General features: G+C 42.2%; 1 protein-coding gene across 30 annotated transcripts in view; it reads left to right on the forward strand.

The window, feature by feature from the left end:
- The window catches only part of ABI2 (abl interactor 2), a 152,383-nt gene extending 144,070 nt beyond the window's left edge, over nucleotides 1-8,313 (forward strand). For all 30 annotated transcript variants that reach the window (XM_073541831.1, XM_073541832.1, XM_073541838.1 and 27 more), the window contains one exon: nucleotides 830-8,313. In XM_073541831.1, coding sequence (XP_073397932.1) covers nucleotides 830-1,005 — 176 coding nt within the window. In that variant the 3' untranslated portion in view covers nucleotides 1,006-8,313. The remainder of the gene's footprint in view (nucleotides 1-829) is intronic.
- The last annotated feature ends 10,545 nt before the right edge of the window (nucleotides 8,314-18,858 follow it).

The following is an 18,858-nucleotide window of genomic DNA, read 5'->3' on the forward strand; positions in this document are numbered from 1 at the left end:
GCTGTCAGGAAAGGGTTAAAATATAGCATTAGAGTAATAACTGAAGACAGCTGAAAAAGTACCACTTTTTGGTATTCTTGAGTCTCACGGCGTCACATGTTCCCTCTTGGCTGGGGGTCAAGGGTCTATGGCTTGGACCTGATTGTTAGCGGAGCGGTAGGAGGAGGTGATGTGCCATGAGACTGCACAGACGCAGGAGGTGGGCTGCTTTGTTAGGTGTAATTGTTTCGCTGTAGTTCACACACTAGTTGTTCATAAGAGCAGAATTCCGATATGATGGGAGGCTGATCTATTTGTTCAGAATACTGATTCACGTGATAGAAATGTCAGCCAAGCAGACATCAAGCCCAATAGTCCAAAAAAAACCCTCTCAAAAATAGGTATAAAAAAGTACAGTGAATGGTTTCATTGCCCCATGTGAAGAGCTGGCAATATTTTTAGCTCAAATGGGCCTTTGTCATTTGAACCGAAACGTTTCCACCTGTTCACGTGAGCCAAGAAACGCATTATCATTGCTTTTTTGATACCCATTATTGAGTCCTGGCCGCTGTTTTTGGATTATTGCATTTTATGGGTTGTTGGGCTGCAACTTCCACCGCATATACTAACTTTTAGTGTGTGCTGCTTCATTTTCTTTTTCTCAAAGACCAAGTCCAGGCGTGGTGGATATATTCTGCTGATAGTTTAGTCAGAAATACGCATGTGTTAAATGTTTTGTGGATTTCCGCACTCCTGTGTACAGTCACTGCATGATTCTACCATTACAGATTACTCTGTAGTTTCATTGACCCAAAAGTTTGATGCAACATTTCTTTGTATTCCCTCCTAGTTGTGGCAATTTACGATTATTCGAAAGATAAAGAAGACGAGCTCTCATTTCAGGAAGGAGCCATCATCTATGTCATTAAGAAGAACGACGATGGGTGGTATGAGGGAGTCATGAATGGGGTGACAGGGCTTTTCCCAGGCAACTACGTGGAGTCAATCATGCACTATTCTGAATGAGGAACCAACAGCAAAAGTCCCTGAACAGAACCATTGAGCCTTCCCAGACTTCCATGAGCCCCTGGGGGGCCACTTAATAAACTGAAGAGGATCAATGTCATTTGAGTCACTTCATTTTGTTCTTTTTTTGTTTCTGACCATTAAAATAAATAGTGATACAAGTTGTTTGATCATATGTGATCTTCCTGCTGCTTTGGAGCAGTTCTAGCCAATTGACTTAAGTTTTTTGGACTCTTGGATGTCTTAAAATGAAATGAAAGGGTCTATGACATTTATGAGCTCAACTTCACCCTTATTCCACACCATAATGTGGTCATGTATTCGTAGCTAGAGCAATGACATTTAATTTCTACCATAGTCAAGTATGTAGTGTATTAATTTTTTAATTAACACATGGCAGATGTGTTGAAGAAATTTCTGTCTCCACTCAATAGGTCTTGCAGATATACTCGTTATAAAAAAACAGCCTAATTCAGATGTATGAAATCTGCCCCATGTGCATATACTTATAAGATTGTAAGGTAATTTATAGTTCAGCAACCCCAAATATCTTCTGACTATATACCTTCTGCTGTGGGGGTGGTTGCTTACCATTGGAACACCAAAGATACATTTTTACAACAGGGGGTCCAGGACACGGCCTCTGTAGCTCTTCCTTTTAGCGATCATAGAAAGAACACAGTTCTGATATTTTTGGACTGATTTGGAAACTTCAATGTGTAATTTGGCAGCTATTGAATATAGAGTGACCCAAAGACATCCAGTGTTAGCCATTTCTACCAATGACCCTCAAAACCTAAGCAAACCTTTTTAGCTTTTGATTTCTATTGTTTTCTTAGACTTCAGCACAATTCTTGTAACTTGGCATCAAGTATTATATATTGAGATTTACATAAGCAAAGTCAATTGTTACTTTTATGATTAGTGCACATGTTGTATTTTTGGTGCAGAAATATACTTGTCTTTTGGCAGGAAAAACAATACATAAAAAAACGCTTCAAAGAGGCATAAAAAAGCATGTATTTTGTCATTCATTAGAATGGATGAAAAATGCTGCAAAAACATGAAAGAATTGACATGCTGCAGGTATGAAACGTCTTTAAATCTGCAAGGAAAAAATAACATGTGCACAAGATTTCAGAAATCTTATTCACTTTGCTGTTTTTTTTTGTTTTTTTTTTTAAATTCATGGCAAATATGTAATGTGCAAACAAGCCTGTAGCATTATTCACACATTAATAATAATTTTCACTATTTGGAAACAAATATTAAGATGAGGAAATGTAATGGAAAGATTTGTTTTATGATTCCTTCTCTTTGCATCCATTTCTAATTTTGACAGTTGAATACTGACCTAAACTTCAGTGTGGCATTAGACCTAGAGGATAGAACCCCTCCTGGAAAACATACAGCACATCATAAAAATAATAATAATGTATAGCCCAAAAATGACATCAGAAGCTGAACTTTTTCCTTTTGTGTTTTGGTCAGATGAGTGTTCCTGTTGGTCATCTCTGCAGAGTTTAATGCTTCCAGTCTTGCAGATTTAGGTAATGACTTTTGAAGTCCTTTTTTTTTATTTTTTTTTCTCCCCCTCTGGTGTGTGGACCTGAACATAAGGGGTACTAAGGTCACTACACACAACGACACAACCTAAATATTTCACCTTTTTTACATTGTGCCTCAGGTCATTTGTTAGAGACAATCGTATGGAAAAGCAAAAAAAGAAACCCCCAAAAACAACAATTCTGGCCATATTTGTTTTTGGTTGTTTTCAATCTAGCCGTGATCTCAGGAATCATTTGCCTTTATTTCTCTTTTCTTACTGATCATTGTAGATGGTGTTGGTGGCTCTGAAATATTTAATGAATCATCCCCATTCTAGGAACTCATAATTGCTTTATCACCAACGCTCGGAATGGTTTTCTAGGTTCTCAGATTTGTGCATTTTCACGCCTTTTGCAGTATTTATTGCTAGATCCGGCATCTTCCAGATTAGCCTGGGTATTCTGGTGACACATGGCTGCAGGTTTGAGACCCTCACCTGAGCTATGGTTAAGTAGAGAGATGAAGTCTGCACTGCATGTTGTGCCTTGCTAAGTAGCGAGACCTGCCATTTCCAAGGCTTGGTAAATTGTGATATTGGGAGTTGCAGCGTAACCTCTGTGCCACTTGGCTGCTAATATATACAAGAACAGTTGTATATTGATATGCGCTGACCAATGGGAGTCCAACCTCCAGCGACTGGGACAGCATAGCGCCTTACTCTGGGTAGTGGCCACTGCCGGGTTCTGCAGCTCAGCTCCCCTTCTCTTCAATACGAGCTGATCTGCAGTATCCAGCAGCGGCCACTGCACAATGTTAACATCTGGCCTCACTAAAGGTTATAAGAGCTTATCGGGGGAGAGGCACTGGACTCTCACCATTCTATGGATTACCTATTATATGGATAGGTTATTAATATAAAAGTAGTGGAGTTTTAGTGGACCCCCTTTAATGTGAATGACTCCCTTGATTTTTATTTTTTTAACCTTAATATATAAATCAAACAATATTTGATCTACTAATATATCTTCTGATTAAGAGCAACATGTTCCTGCATAGATATAACGGCCAAAACTGGTGACAGGTTCCCTTTAAAAGTTACACAGCATTCTATAATGCTGATGGCCGTATCAGCACTGAAAGGTGATGGCTGTGACTTATATTGGCCAAAAATGGTGACAGGTTCACTTTAAAAGATGATGTTTCCTTGGTCTGCAGCTGTCATTGGTGAGAGCTCGGGTATATTCTGCATACTGAATGATTGAGTATGATGGCAGTGTACAGCGTACATTTACTAGTGGAAGGAGGCTGCAGGCAGCCAGAATTTTGTATTTTTTTTTTTAAACTTTTGCATCTAAACAGGTAATAAGGGGCCATGAATCAGAAAAGCAATCTTTCGGTTACTATAAAGGAACATTAAAGGGGTTACCCACTACTGGACAGCCCCTAGAGAGCACCAGTTTGCAGAACAAAATAAAAAATAATGCATATTTACCTCCTCCCTAATTGTCATTGTCATCTTGGTGACCCTTGCGCCTACAGCGCAGGTGCAGTGCCATTATGGAAGGTAACTATGCACTATTTTTCTTGTTCCTCAGTCTAGTGCTGTTAAAAGGGTTGTCCTAGATTGGAAAATTCCTTAAAATAATAAAGTTTAATGCATCATTTTACAACTAGAATATACATAAGATAAATATTTACTTTAAATCGGCTTATTGCACTACTAGGGTAATGAGTCAAGCTGGCCAAATACGTGCAGTAAGTGATTGGCCATTGACAACAGAAGTTTGTCCATGTCACCTGGCTGCATAATAATCACACATGTTTACTATAGTAGGAAGAGGCAACCGACCCCTCTCACAGGAACACATTTCATGGTGATCTAATGCCATCGTTCCCAGTCCTTCTTTTTCCGGACAGCATTAAAGGCACATTCTTATTGGAGGATATAATGTGATCCCTGATCTGTTTTCGCCCGGGCCTTTAAGATAAGGGATGTTCCCGCTCACCGTTGCTATTCCTGTGATGTTCGGTGCTCAGATCACTGGTCTCCCATGGCATGGAAATGTAGACAAAATGGAAGTTGATGCAGCTCCAATGAACAAGGAAGCAATCATCTTTATTAACATAGATATGATAGAGGACTAATAGTAAACCTTCATGTTAGGGTGGCGCTACCCTCACACTGGCATTGGCATCTACGTGTTTTAGGTGTTACAGAAAACATGACTAATGTATGCTGCGTCTTATCTATGTAAATTAAGAAGACTGCTTGTTCGATGGAGCCGGATCAACTTCCATTGGGTCCTGAAAATGCTTACAGATCTTACTGCCGTATGAGCCTGTGACCGCAGGGTGAACACAGCCTTGGGTGCAAATGGCTGCAACACTGCAGCGCTCAGTGTCAAATCCAGCACAGATACAACAGGAATATCTTTCTAAAAAGTTTTCTTGGAGTTGTCCTCATTGGATCCATTAGTGCGTTTTTTTTGTTTTGTTTTTTTTATCCGTAAAAGACAAGCTATTCAAAGAAAATAATTCCCTTAATTCAATGTGACATTTCAGACCAGACGTGATGGCATAGTAATCTTACAGTATGAGGGCTAATCAGAATTTACTAGATGATGGCAGCATTTTATAGGCAATTGTAACATATACAGAAAAAGCTAAATCCTAGAATAAAGCAGTGGGATCGCCCATGTTTTGTCGGACAAGATACCAAAAATGTTTCTAATGGAGCGACTGTTTCCCAGATCAAGAAAGTTCACATGAAGCCTTGATCTATACAGCAATCCAGGTTCCATGTATCATACTTTGGGGGACACATAGCATATGTGGGATTTATGACCACTCTGTGTGGTGAGTGTTGTCTAAAAAAAAAAAAAAAAAAAATCATGGTTATCCATGAATAATGAATGTGGTTTAGTTTGAGGTATTTTAAAAAAAACAATCTCCTTGTATTACCTGAAGACTTAGGCTCCATTCACATGTCCGTATGTTCCATTTAGATCAGATAATCTGAATTAGCAGTCCTGTGCGAACCGGAAGCTGAGGAGCCTTAGTGATTTATGTGCGCTCTTGCCTATTTTTAAGATCGGGTAGGGAGGAAGGAGAAGGGGAGAGTCCCACATGTTGGTGCCAGATGCTCTAATGCTGGACACGAAGTCTGACATACCCTATTGACTATAGTAGGGTCCCATCATAGTGCATGCTGTATTTTTTCCCAGCCTTTTTTTTTAATACAGGATTTGTGCCAGAATGTCCTAATGGAGCCTGAAATGCAAATCTGAGCTAGAGCATTTATTCACCAATTAATGGTGTGAATTGCGAATCATGCAAATGTACAAGTTCAGAGATATTCAAGTATAATACATCTCCCCAAAGAAGAGTACAGACTCATGATTGTGTAAATGAGTGTGAAAGCAAATCCAGTGAAATGGGTGATTCCCTTTTAGCAACAATATTAATGAAAAATAATATAAAGTCGGAATTGTTGACCAAACTGTTTTTGCACATTTTTCTCTAGGGGAGGCCCTGACCCTATTCTTTTAGTCAATGACTGATCTGGATATCAGCCTTAAAATTAAATGTGTTTTTGTAAATTTTGACATAAAACACGTTCTCATTAAGCCAATGTCGGGAGATTGTTCCAATCTGTGCTTTATTATGCTGCTACATCAAGCTTTACAAACTTGTAGCTTGTATCCTCTTCCCCATTCCCCCAAATGTACCTCTATATTTTGTTTCTTCATTATCCATACAAATGATGAAGCATATGACAGTAGATGAAATAGACCATGCAAGGTAATTGCAGTTTTGTATTTCCTTCTATGTAATATTAGCTCCTTATTAAAAGGGCTTGTCTCAACATCTTTTCTCCAGGAGTGCACTGCTCCCGGCTTCCAGCTCTGCCAGGGGTTGTGCACTTCTAAAGATTGACGTTTAGACAATCGGCGTGGTTACAGTCCAGTACCTGGCAGATAGCGGAGGCAGCTTTACTTCTGCAGCATGAGAGAAGCACATGGGACGAGGCTGGTCAGAAAACGCAAGTCAGGCTGTAAAGCATAGAACCTGCTAGCGGTGCATGCTCCTTACGTGGGTAACTGGCCACTCTTGACCCTTGCGGGTGGTCAGTCACCTAGCCTGCTATCCTGTACACTATAAAATTAAAAATTATTTCTGTTTTCAGGAGGGAGCTTTAAAGTAAGGATAAACTGCAAGGTTGCTTGTATTTTCAAGCACTTTGAAATTTTAGCCACACAAGAAGTTGAGACAACTCCTCTAAAGGGAATCTATCACCAGGTCTTTGTTCCTCCCATCTGAAAGCAGCATGATGTAGGGGCAGAGATCCTGATTCCAGTGATTTCAGCAGTTTTGATTAAAAACGGTTCACTCTGCTGCAGATGTAACAGTTCTCTGAATAACCCCGCCCACACCACTGATTGGCTGCTTTCTGCTTATGCACAGTGTACACACAATGCTGCCAATTAGTGATATGGGCGGGGTTGGACTACATGTCAGCAGGTTCACTAGTCTTCTAGTGATAATTCTCTGCTGATAAAATCCTTGTTTTATAAAAACGACAGGAAGAAGCTGAGTAAGGGTATGTGCACACGTTGCGGATTTGTGTGCAGATTTTTCTGCGCGGAATCTGCAGGTCAAAATGCCTGCGTTTTTCTTGCGGATTTCGCCTGCGTTTTTACACCTGCGTACCCTAGAATGGAATAGGTGTAAAAACGCTGCGGAATCCGCACAATGAATTGACATGCTGCAGAAAATAAACCGCTGTGTTTCTGCGCTGAATTTTCCGCAGCATATGCACAGCTGTTTTTGTTTTCCATAGCATAACATGGTACTGTACACCGCATGGAAAACTGCTGTGGATCCGCAGACGAATCCGCAACGTGTGCACATACCCTTAATGACACCACTGGAATCAGGGTCTCGTTAATATCAGATTAGGTAGCAAAAACCGGTTAATGGCTTCCCTTTAAAGATATTGTAACTAATCTGTAATGCGAAGTGCCTGAATGAGGATGCTGGAACCTGCCATGATGGCAAATACAGATTTGTACTCTATTCCTAATGAATTCATGGCTGAGCTCGGAGGGTCTTTCTAAAGCGCCAGAGACCCCTGGTGGTTTAGCTGTTGGGCACAAACTAACATATTTATGAAAAAAAAAATAGGCCATATGTAACACAAAGTAGTTAAATACAGAATGATTTATGAGCATCAAGACCTATATTTGTGACCGCTGCTATCTCTTCTGATCAGAGCTATGTATTAAACATGATGCTAGAAGAATAGCTTAATTCCCGGTGCTGGGTGCTCCTCTCCTGGGAGCTATGGGGTGGGCTTATTAAACTGACATTGGCGTCACAAGTTGATGCATTTCCATTAATTGCAGTAATTACAGGAACAATAAGGGTGGAAGTGGCTTATAACTGTAATAGAATATTACCTGTGACGAGATAATGCTATGCTGCAGCACTAGATCCTGGGTTTCCAGAACACTTTCTTTTCCTGGTGTTTCTTCTTTAGACTGGCATGATATTTCTCCTAATATGTATGGAACAGTTAGGGGACCAGGTTCTACTTAAGATTTGGTCAGTTTTGCTACAATTTCTGTTGATATCATGTGCCAATAAATCACCTCTGAAGTGACATGGAGACATGTTTCCCCTCACTCTTTGAATGAATATTGCTGTGTATTAAAAGCTCCTGTTAAAAGTCCAAAATAAATAAAGTATTAAAGCACAGTTTGCAGTTTTGTGTGCATTCAGGATTATTTTCTTTCTTAGGCCTCATCAGTAAATTTTTCTTGAACGTTAAGGAAGAAAAAAAAACAAACCCTTTTTAATCTGTGAGCTGGATCAGATATTCATCAGGGTTTAGTCACTGTCAGTTTTTGTCTTCAATCACTTTTTCTTGTATGGAAAAGAACTTGGAGAATTCTCACATTTCTCCAATCAAACGGTCAGTGGAAATCAGGGAGCACATGGTTGCAATCAGTGTACTGTCCCACGTTTTCAGGGCCCCATAACTTGCATTGACGACTTTGATTCATGTCTTGGATCAAAACGCCTTTTTTTTTTTTTTTTTTTGCCGATAATTGATATGCAAAAATAAAGAAAAACTGGACAACTCCATAGACCATAATGGGTATGTAAGAAACCAACACATACTTTTATTAAGCATGTTTCTATTAAACTTTATTTTGAATTAATTAAGACAATTAAAAATATCCAGTAAAAAGAGAATGCAGCACAAAAATAAAGGTTTGTACAACCCAGGAATAGCTCAACTTGAATACCAAACCCACAAAGCTATATAATTAAAATATAGTAACTATTCCAAAAATTTGATTTTTTTTTTTTTTTGTGTACATTTACTACATTTTATCATAATTACTGTTAGGCACCAAGGTTCTCCCACTGCACAGGGGGAATCTCAAGCCTTGTCCTCTGCGGTCTCCCATTCCTCTACGGCCGCAGAAGTTCCTGCTCAGCAGACACGTCGGTCCCAGCGTCTTGCCCAGGCTAATGTTAGGCGTCTGGTTGCTACTCCAGGCTCAGCTATTGTACCATGCATGAGTCAGCGGCGAGCAGACGCTCCTGTTTTTCTCCTGAGCATGCCTGTGGGACGACCTCTCATTGGAGGTTGGAGGTCACATGCTCAGGTCCTATTGTAGCTTGGATTGAGCCATCAGGAAGGTCCCGGAAGGCTGCGTCTATAAAAGGATTGCACGGCCATGCGCTAATATAGAAAAAGATTAGACCATGTGGAGTGACTGTTGTATGTATGTATGTATGTATGAATGTCTCTGGTGACTGCCTCTACCTACACCTAGGTCTGGCCGCTTAACAGGCAAGGCTGCACAACACATGCGTACCAAGGGTAGGGGTTTCTTAAAGAGTCAGAGACTGTCATCAGTGTCCACCGGTGGACTTGCTCGACACTCCACCATTGTCAGCGCCTATAGTGGTGTCCACAGGTGCAACGACGCATGCTCAGAAGGTCTAGAGCAGGGATCCCCAGCCTGTAGCTGGGGAGCCACATGTGGCTCGCGACCTCATGAATGGACCCCGGACTGCAAACGCACCTTCCTATCTATTTTGTGCATTCCGCTAGCCCTAACAATTGCTCTACTAGGTGCTCAGGCCACATATCTCCAATTGTCATGGTATAGTTATATGCATTGTGGATTCAATATTTGGGTTGGGTTATTCCTAAATTGTATAGACCTTTATTCCTATGCTACATTTTCAATATACTGGATGTTTTTAATTTTCTTTTGATGAATAACGTTTACTTTTATTAAGCATATGCTTCTATTATTTAGGGTTTTTTTTTATGTTTGGCGTGCCATATATTTAAACTGGACAATACCGTATATACTCGTGTATAAGCTGAGATTTTCAGCCCATTTTTTGGGGCTGAGAGTCCCCCTCTCGGCTTATACACAAGTCATATACCTGGGGGTCAGCGGGGGAGGAGGGGTGGGGGTGTCACAGATCATGCTCACCCGTCCTGGCACTCTCTGCAGCCCCCTCGCTTCTCCACTGTCTTCCTTCCTGCGGTCACGTGGTACCGCTCATTAAACTCATGAATATGCTCATATTCATGAGTGGTAATGAGTGGTATCGTGACCACTGAAGGCAGGAAGGGAAACAGTGGAGAAGTGAGGCTGCAGAGACGTTCCAGGATGGGTGAGTATAGCAATATTCACCTGTCCTCGTTCCCACGCTGCTCATCGCCGTCTGCTGCTTCCTGTGTCCGTGATGTTTAGCCAGCAGGGGGCGCGGTGACGTGGTTAGTGCGCGTCAAGCCCTTTGCTGGCTGAAGTCACTGACAGAGGACGCGCAGACAGTGGTGAGCAGCGATGGACCCCGGACAGGTGAATATCAGGTGCCGGGTCCTGAGCAGGAGAGGTGAGTATGGCATTTTTTTTTTTGCAGCAGGGGCATATTCCATGGAGCAGCATATGGGGGCATATTCCATGGAGCAGCAAATGGGGGCATATTCCATGGAGCAGCATATGGGGCCATAACCTTTATGGAGCATTTATATGGGGTGTATTATTCTATGGAGCATCTTATGGGGCCATTATTAACCTTTGTGCAGCATTATACGGGTTGGATTTTGTATGGAGCATTATATAGAGCTGGTATCAATATGGATATTCAAAAACATTTAACCTACTGATGTCTCAATTAATTTTACTTTTATTGGTATCTATTTTTATTTTTCAAATTTACCAGTAGCTGCTGCATTTTCCACCCTAGGCTTATACACGAGTCAATAAGTTGTCCCAGTTTTTTATGGCAAAATTAGGGAGGGGGGGGGAGGGGGGGGTCGACTTATACACGAGTATATATGGTGTTTACACGAGTGTTTATAATGGGTATGCTTTCTATCCGAAAGACAGACATATGTATGAAAAACACAGCGTTCCAAACCCTCATGCAGATAACAGTAGCAGTTGTGTACCTTTCAATCTTTTAAAAGGAATGTCACCAGGTTTTGTTTTTTTTGCCACCCAATCTAAGAGCAAGGAAAATGCGAATAGTCTGTGTGCATTAGTTGCTACTAAAATACATGTCTGTCAATACCACATGAAGTAATAAAAGCACATATATTGCAAGGATACAGACCTACTCCGGTTAACACAAAAACCAACAAAGTAATTTGAAAAAGTCAATAGATCATAAAAGGTTGACAATATCAAAAACGTTTAATTTAAATATACAAGTGGGTACGTGGTGACTGAAAGGGACTGATAAGATTTACATACAATGAATGATAAAGATATGTACATACAATGAATGATAAAGATATGTACAAAGAACCTTCAAAGTACCACATGAGTAAATGTATACATGGGCATCAGTAAAGCCCCCTTGTCACAGTGAGATCGCTAATGCGTCACCGATTTTGTGATGCAACAGCGATCTCGCTACTTGTGACACGCAGCAGCGACCGGCCCCCCTGCTGGATATCGCTGATTGTGCAGGAATGTCCTGGGCCATTTTTTCGTTGTCGGCGTCCCGCTGGCCAACATGCAATAATAATAATAATCTTTATTTATATAGCGCCAACATATTCCGCAGCGCTTTACAGTTGAACAGTTTTAAACACAACAGTCATAAGTAACAACGTTAACAATACAATAATTAAAGCGAAATAAGACGACTCTGCTCGTGGGAGCTTATAATCTACAATGAGGTGGGGGAGATACAAAGCACAGGTTTGTATTTACAATGATGTATTTACAATGATGGTCCAGCCATCTTCAGGGGGTGGGGGTTAGATGGAGATAGTGAATGGGCTACACACACACACACACAAACATAACATGACTGATTACTGAATGTGATAGGCCGCTCTGAACAAATGTGTTTTGAGCGAGCGCCTGAAACTATGCAAATTGTGGATGGTCCTAATATCTTGGGGTAGAGCATTCCAGAGAATTGGCGCAGCACGGGAGAAGTCTTGGAGTCGGGAGTGGGAGGTACGGATTAGGGCAGAGGTTAGTCGAAAGTCATTTGCAGAGCGCAGCGGTCGGTTAGGCCGATCGACAGAAATGAGGGAGGAGATGTAAGGGGGTGCCGCACTGTGGAGAGCTTTGTGGGTGAGAACAAGTACTTTGAATTGTACCCTGTAATGAATTGGCAGCCAGTGTAACGACTGGTGAAGAGGGGACGCGTCTGAGTAACGATTAGCCAGATGGACAACCCTGGCTGCTGCATTAAGGATAGACTGGAGAGGGGAGAGTCGAGTGAGAGGGCGGCCAATTAATAGAGCATTACAGTAGTCCAGGCGGGAGTGGATCAGGGCGACAGTGAGAGTTTTTGTTATTTCCATGGTGAGAAAAGGGCGGATTCTAGAGATGTTCTTTAGGTGTAAGCGGCACGAGCGGGCAAGAGATTGTATATGGGAGGTGAAGGAGAGATCGGAGTCAAACATAACACCCAGGCAGCGCGCCTGCTGTCGGGGTGTTATTATGGTGCCACCCACAGAGAGGGAAATGTCAGATTTAGGGAGGTTAGTAGATGGTGGGAGCAGAAGAAGTTCAGTTTTGGAGAGGTTGAGTTTCAGATAGAGAGCAGACATTATGTTGGAGACTGCAGACAGACAGTCAGTGGCGTTCTGTAGTACAGCGGAGGTAAGGTCAGGGGATGATGTGTACAGTTGTGTGTCATCAGCATAAAGATGGTACTGAAAGCCAAATCTGCTGATGGCCCCCTTCTCTTCTCTCTCTACACGGCCCAAATTGGACAGACCAAGGACAGCCCTGAGGTACCCCAACAGTGAGAGGAAGAGGAGATGAAGTGGAGCCAGAAAACAGAACACTGAAGGAGCGGTCGGAAAGATAGGAGGAGAACCAGGAAAGAGCAGTGTCCTTAATGCCTAGTGACTGGAGCCTAGAGAGTAGGAGAGGATGGTCAACAGTGTCGAAAGCTGCAGAAAGGTCGAGAAGAATGAGCAGAGAGTGGTCACCATTACGTTTTGCTGTCAGAAGGTCATTGGTCACTTTGATGAGTGCAGTTTCTGTCGAATGTAGGGGGCGGAAACCGGACTGTGAAGGGTCTAGGAGGGAGTGAGTGGAGAGGTAACGGGTAAGGCGGGAGTATATCAGGCGCTCCAAGAGTTTAGAGATGAAGGGGAGATTGGAGACTGGTCTGTAGTTGTTTGTGCAGGATGGGTCGAGGGTGGGTTTCTTTAGTAATGGAGTAATGATAGAGTGTTTGAAGGAGGAGGGGAAAATGCCAGAGGAGAGGGAGAGATTAAAGATTGTAGTTAGGTGAGTTGTGACGACTGGAGAGAGAGACTGGAGGAGATGTGAGGGAATGGGGTCGGTTGTGCATGTAGTCGGACGAGAAGAGGAGAGGAGCCTGGAGACTTCTTCTGTGATGGAATCGAATGTGGAGAGTGAGCCAGGGGAAATGCAGGGAGGGATGGGAGTCACTGAATTTGGTGATTGGGAGCGGATTTCCTGACGGATATTGTCTATTTTCTCTATAAAGTGGGAGGCAAAGTCATCAGCGCAAATGTCTGTGATAGGGGCTTGTGCTTTTGGCCTGAGGAGGGAGTGAAAGGTGTCAAAAAGTTTCTTGGGGTTGTTGGATAGTGAGGAGATCAGGGTGGTGAAGTAGGTCTGTTTGGCGAGGTGAAGGGCAGAGTTTTATGTCCTTAACATAAATTTGAAGTGTATGAAGTCTTCTGGTGTGCGTGTTTTCCTCCATAAGCGTTCAGCACACCTAGAGCATCGCTGGAGAAATTGGGTTTGCGATGTGAGCCAGGGCTGTTTCACTCTGTGTTTGGAGGTTCTGAGGGTGAGGGGAGCTACTTGGTCAAGGGTGCTTCTAAGAGTGTCATTGAAGTGATGTACAGCCAGATCAGGACAGGACAAAAGAGATTGGGGACAATGATGAGTGTAGGGAGTCTGAAAGTGTATGAGGGTTAATGGCTTGTAGATTTCTGACTGAATGGTAGGTAGGAGGGTGCTGGGGTGAGCGAGGATTTGTGAGTGTAAAGGAGAGAATGTTGTGGTCAGAGAGGGGAAGCGGTGAGTTATCTAGGTGGGAGATTGAGCAGAGCCGGGCGAAAATCAGGTCCAGGGTGTTACCGTCTTTGTGTGTTTCAGAGGTTGAGAGCTGAGAGAGGCCTAGAGAAGTGGTTAGTGATAGAAGCTGGGATGCAGATGTGGAAGTGGGGCTGTTAATGGGGATGTTGAAGTCTCCCAGGATAAGGGTTGGTAGTTCTGAGGACATGAAGTGCGGCAGCCAGGCAGAGAAATGGTCCAGGAAGTGGGTGGGTGAGCCTGGGGGCCGGTATATGACCGCTACTCTGAGGGAGAGGGGACGAAAGAGCCTGATGGTGTGGACTTCAAAAGAAGGGAATGAGAGTGATGGAACTGGGGGGATGACCTGGAAAGTGCATTGTGGGGACAGGAGTATGCCGACTCCACCACCAGGTCTGTTTGTCGGTCTCGGGGAATGGGAGAATTGTAAGCCACCATGGGAAATGGCAGCAGGAGAGACAGTGTCAGAATCCTGAATCCAGGTTTCCGTGAGGGCCAACAGATTCAGAGAGTTTTTCAGAAAGTAATTGTGTAGGAAAGGAAGCTTGTTGCATACAGACCGTGGATTCCAAAGGGCACAATTGAAAGAAGGAGATGAAGGAGTGAAAATAATATTAGTAAGATTATTAAGGTTTCGATGTGAGGTAGGGTAGGGGTTGAGGTTGGGGGATGGTGGACCGGGGTTGGGGGAGATGTCCCCTGAAATTAGTAGGAGCAGGAAGATAAAGAGCAAGTAGTTTTTGGAATTGTATGATGATTTTTTGTGCAGTGTGTTTGGGCAAGATGGGCTGAGGTTTTTTAAGAAGGTGAGAAGTGCATGGGAGCTGTACATGGGAGAGGGAAGGAGAGAGGGGCTGATGTATATGAGTTGTGATGGAGGGGGGATTGGTCGGTGAAAGTGGATTGCAAGAGAACATAGGAGGATAGGAATAAAGCACATGGATAAAAGGGAGAGCAGAGTGTGGGTTACCTGACTCCTGCCCAACTGCCATGTAATAACTGCTGTATCGTGATGCTTATCTTCGTGACGCGTGCACCCCCACATGCGTGCACCCCTATGGATGGTTCTAAATTTATAGTCCAGACTGCAGGGTCAGAAGAGATGGATTGTGGGAACTGGTTGAGGATAATTTGGCAGCTGGGGTCAGCACACCAGGGTTTTTTTTTTTTTTTGGATGATCAAAGACATTCAGCCTGGCAACATCTATTTTAACACCTCCACCAGATAAGATCTACACTGATCCCAGTCATGGAAATGCAACATTGAGTTTTAAGTACAATGCACCAAATGATTTATAACAATGAATTAGCAGACACATTAAAATATGTTTCTAGATGGTAAAGCAGCAGATGACATAGCAGACAGCAAGCAGAGGGAATTTTTACCATTAGAGTCTATTGCAGCAGATGAGACAGCAATCAGATGTGGGAAGTTGTACCATTTGAATATGTTGCAGAAGACAGCAACGCTGTGTTTGATCGCTGGATGGTTGCTGCGTCGCTGAAGAGATCTGCCTGTTTGGCAGCTTACTAGCGATCATTTAGCGACGCACCAGCTATCCCTACCAGGTCGTATCGTTGTCAGGATCGCTGGTGCGTCGCTAAGTGAAACGGTACACTAATGCCTACGAGAAAAAAAAGACCTATACAATGATCAAATATGCAGAAAAGTGCTGAATGCAGAACACCAAGTGTGATATTAACCCCCTTCACCCCGAAACCTGTTTTCACCTTCCTGACCAGTCCAATTTTTTAAATTCTGACCACTGTTGAAGACGTAACTCTGCAGCGCTTCAATGAATCCCACTAATTCTGAGATTGTTTTTTCGGGACATATTGTACTTCATGAGTGGTAAATTTTATTTTATATTACTTATGTTTATTTGTGAAAAAGTTAAGTTGGAAATTTGGCAATTTTCAAACTTTTGTGTCCTTAAGAGTCTTGTCACACAAAATAGTTAATAAATAACATTTCCCACATGTCTTCTTTACATCAGCAACATTTTTTTTTAACATATAATTGTTTTTTGTTAGGAACTTAAGGGTTAAAAGTTGACCAGAGATTTCTCATTTTTACAACAAAATTTACAAAACTTTTTTTTTAGGGACCACTTCACATTTGAAGTGACTTTGAGGGGTCTATATGACATCCCCCGTCAAGGTGCGCAAAACCACATTCAAGAAGTTTATTAACGCTTCAGGTGCTTCACAGGAATTAATTGAACATGGAAGGAAAAAATAAACATTTAACTTTAATTTTCCTTTAGACACAATTATTTTTACTTTCACAAGGGTAACAGGAGAAAATGGACTCTTCAATTTATTGTGCAATTTCTCCTGATCATGCCGATACCCCATATGTGGGAGAAAACCACTGTTTTGGTGCTTGGAAGGGAAGGCGCGCCATTTGACTTTTTGAATATAACATTTTCTGGAGTAATTAGCAGATGCCATGTCGTGTTTGGAGAGCCCCTATTGTGCTGAAACCCCCCACAAGTGACAGCATTTTGGAAACTAAACCCTTCAGGGAACTTATCCAGATGTGTGGTGAGCACCTTTAAACACCAGGTGCTTCACAGAATTTTATAACGATGAGTTGTAAAAATAATTTTTCCCAGAAAAATGTCTTTTAGCTCCAAATTAAGCATTTTCGTAAGGGTAAGAGAAGAAATTGCACAATACAATTTGTTGTGCAATTTCTTCTGAGTGTTCCGGTACTCAAAATGTGGAGTAAAACTACTGTTTGGGAGCATGGCAGGGCTTGGAAGGGAAGAAGGGTGATTTGACTTTTTGAATGCAAAATTTGCTGCAATAGTAGACGCCATGTCACGTTTGGAGATCCCCTGATGTGAGGGTAGTTTCCACTTTTAAGGCACAAGTGACACCATTTTCAAAACTAGACCCCTCAGGGACCTTATCTAGATATGTATTGAGCACCTTGAACCCTCAGGTATTTTACAGAAGTTTGAGCCGTGAAAATTAAAGAAAAAGTCACTTTTTCCACAATTATTTTTAGCCTCAAATTTTGCATTTTCATAAGGGTAACAGGAGAAATTACACTATACAATTTTGTTATGCAATTTCTCCTGAGTATGCCGATACCCAAAATGTGGTGGAAAACTACTGTATGGGCACATGGTAGGGCTTGGATGGGAAGGAGCGCCATTTGACTTTGTGTCCGCTAAATATTCCAGCACATTTTGCATTCAGTGTCATGTTTGATGTGCCTTATCAGTGGAAATCCCCCACAAGTGATGCCATTTTGGAAACTAGACCCCTCAGGGAACTTATCTAGATATGTAATAAACCAAAAGAGGCTAAGCTATCAAAGCTCATCCACCAAAACAATAAATGATACCCAAAACAAAAAATGGAATAAAGAGCAATTCACTAAAAATTGTAATTTTATTATCCAAAAATTGATAAAATACAAATAGATCAATCAAAAGACATAGCCTAAGTGTTGTTGACGCCCTTATATACTGTGTGCACACGCTGCGGATTTGGCTGCTGCGGTGTACAGTAGCATAATATCCTATGGAAATAAAAAAAAACGCGCAGACGCTGCGGAATTTTCCGTGCGGATTTGCTATGGTTTCAAAACCGCAGAAAGAATTGACATGTCAATTCTTTCTGCGAATTCCGCTGCGGTTTGCCTTCTCCATTGTGGAGATGAAAAACCGCAGGTCTTTTGACCTGCAGATCTTACAAAATCTGCGCCGCCAAATCCGCAGAGCATTCTGCAGCGTGTGCACATACCCTTAGTATCCACATAAGGTAAGAGAGGGTAAGCAATTGGCAATATGGAAACAACGGCACATATAAATATGTAAATTGGCTTTCTATGATGCATACAAAAAGAATTAGTCCAAATAATCAAATTTTACCCACTGAGAATGTGAGAGAGGAAAATACAAAAAATTGCAATATATGAGGAAGTCCTCAAAATAATCAAATAAAGTGCAATAGTGTAAAATTGCAAATATATAACAGAAAATACAAATTTCTCTCAGTGATAAATTAAAGTGCAATAGTGCATTGAAACAGCTGCCATAATAAATCCATAAGACTATAAAGTGATCCTAAAGTTTGATCTGCCATGTGAAAGTCAGAAAATAAAGGCCATTAATCTGATGTCAGATGTGGCAGGCTGCCAGTAATCATTAAGCCAAAGGGACAAACGTGCACAAATAGGTATTGCTATAAAGTAGAGCCGAGACCCAAACTTGCAATTAGTGGAAAACAGGACCCCAATGCGCGTTTCGCTTCTTAGCTTCCTCGGGGGGCAGGGGAGGAGGCATGTCTTTGCAGGCCCTCACAGGCCTCCTTCCCTGCAGGACCCTGTGGCCTGGGTTTACCATGGAGACCAATTGACACAATGTGATAGCATTGCGTTGTGCTGATGGAAGCAGAGAGGGAGCTCACTCCCTCCGCGATGCTCCTCGATGTCGCTGTCACTATTGACAGCGTCATTAGAGGGGTTAAATGTCCGCGATTGGTGGTAGAACTGATACAGTTACTGCAGGATGTCAGCTCTCGCAGTGGCGCTCAGCATGGGCCCGCAAGATTGTGGTGCCATATCTGTATGGTGGTTTGCGGAAACGCAGCTAAAGCGGCATATATACGCTGCATGTCGTGAAGGGGTTAATGCCCAAAATGCATTATTGCTCCAACTAGCATAACATGTACTGTAATAACTGTGGATATGTACATCTCGGAAAAT

This window comes from Dendrobates tinctorius, unplaced genomic scaffold (assembly GCF_039654945.1).
Source record: "Dendrobates tinctorius isolate UK_male_01 unplaced genomic scaffold, ASM3965494v1 ptg000125l, whole genome shotgun sequence".
NCBI lineage: Eukaryota > Metazoa > Chordata > Amphibia > Anura > Dendrobatidae > Dendrobates > Dendrobates tinctorius.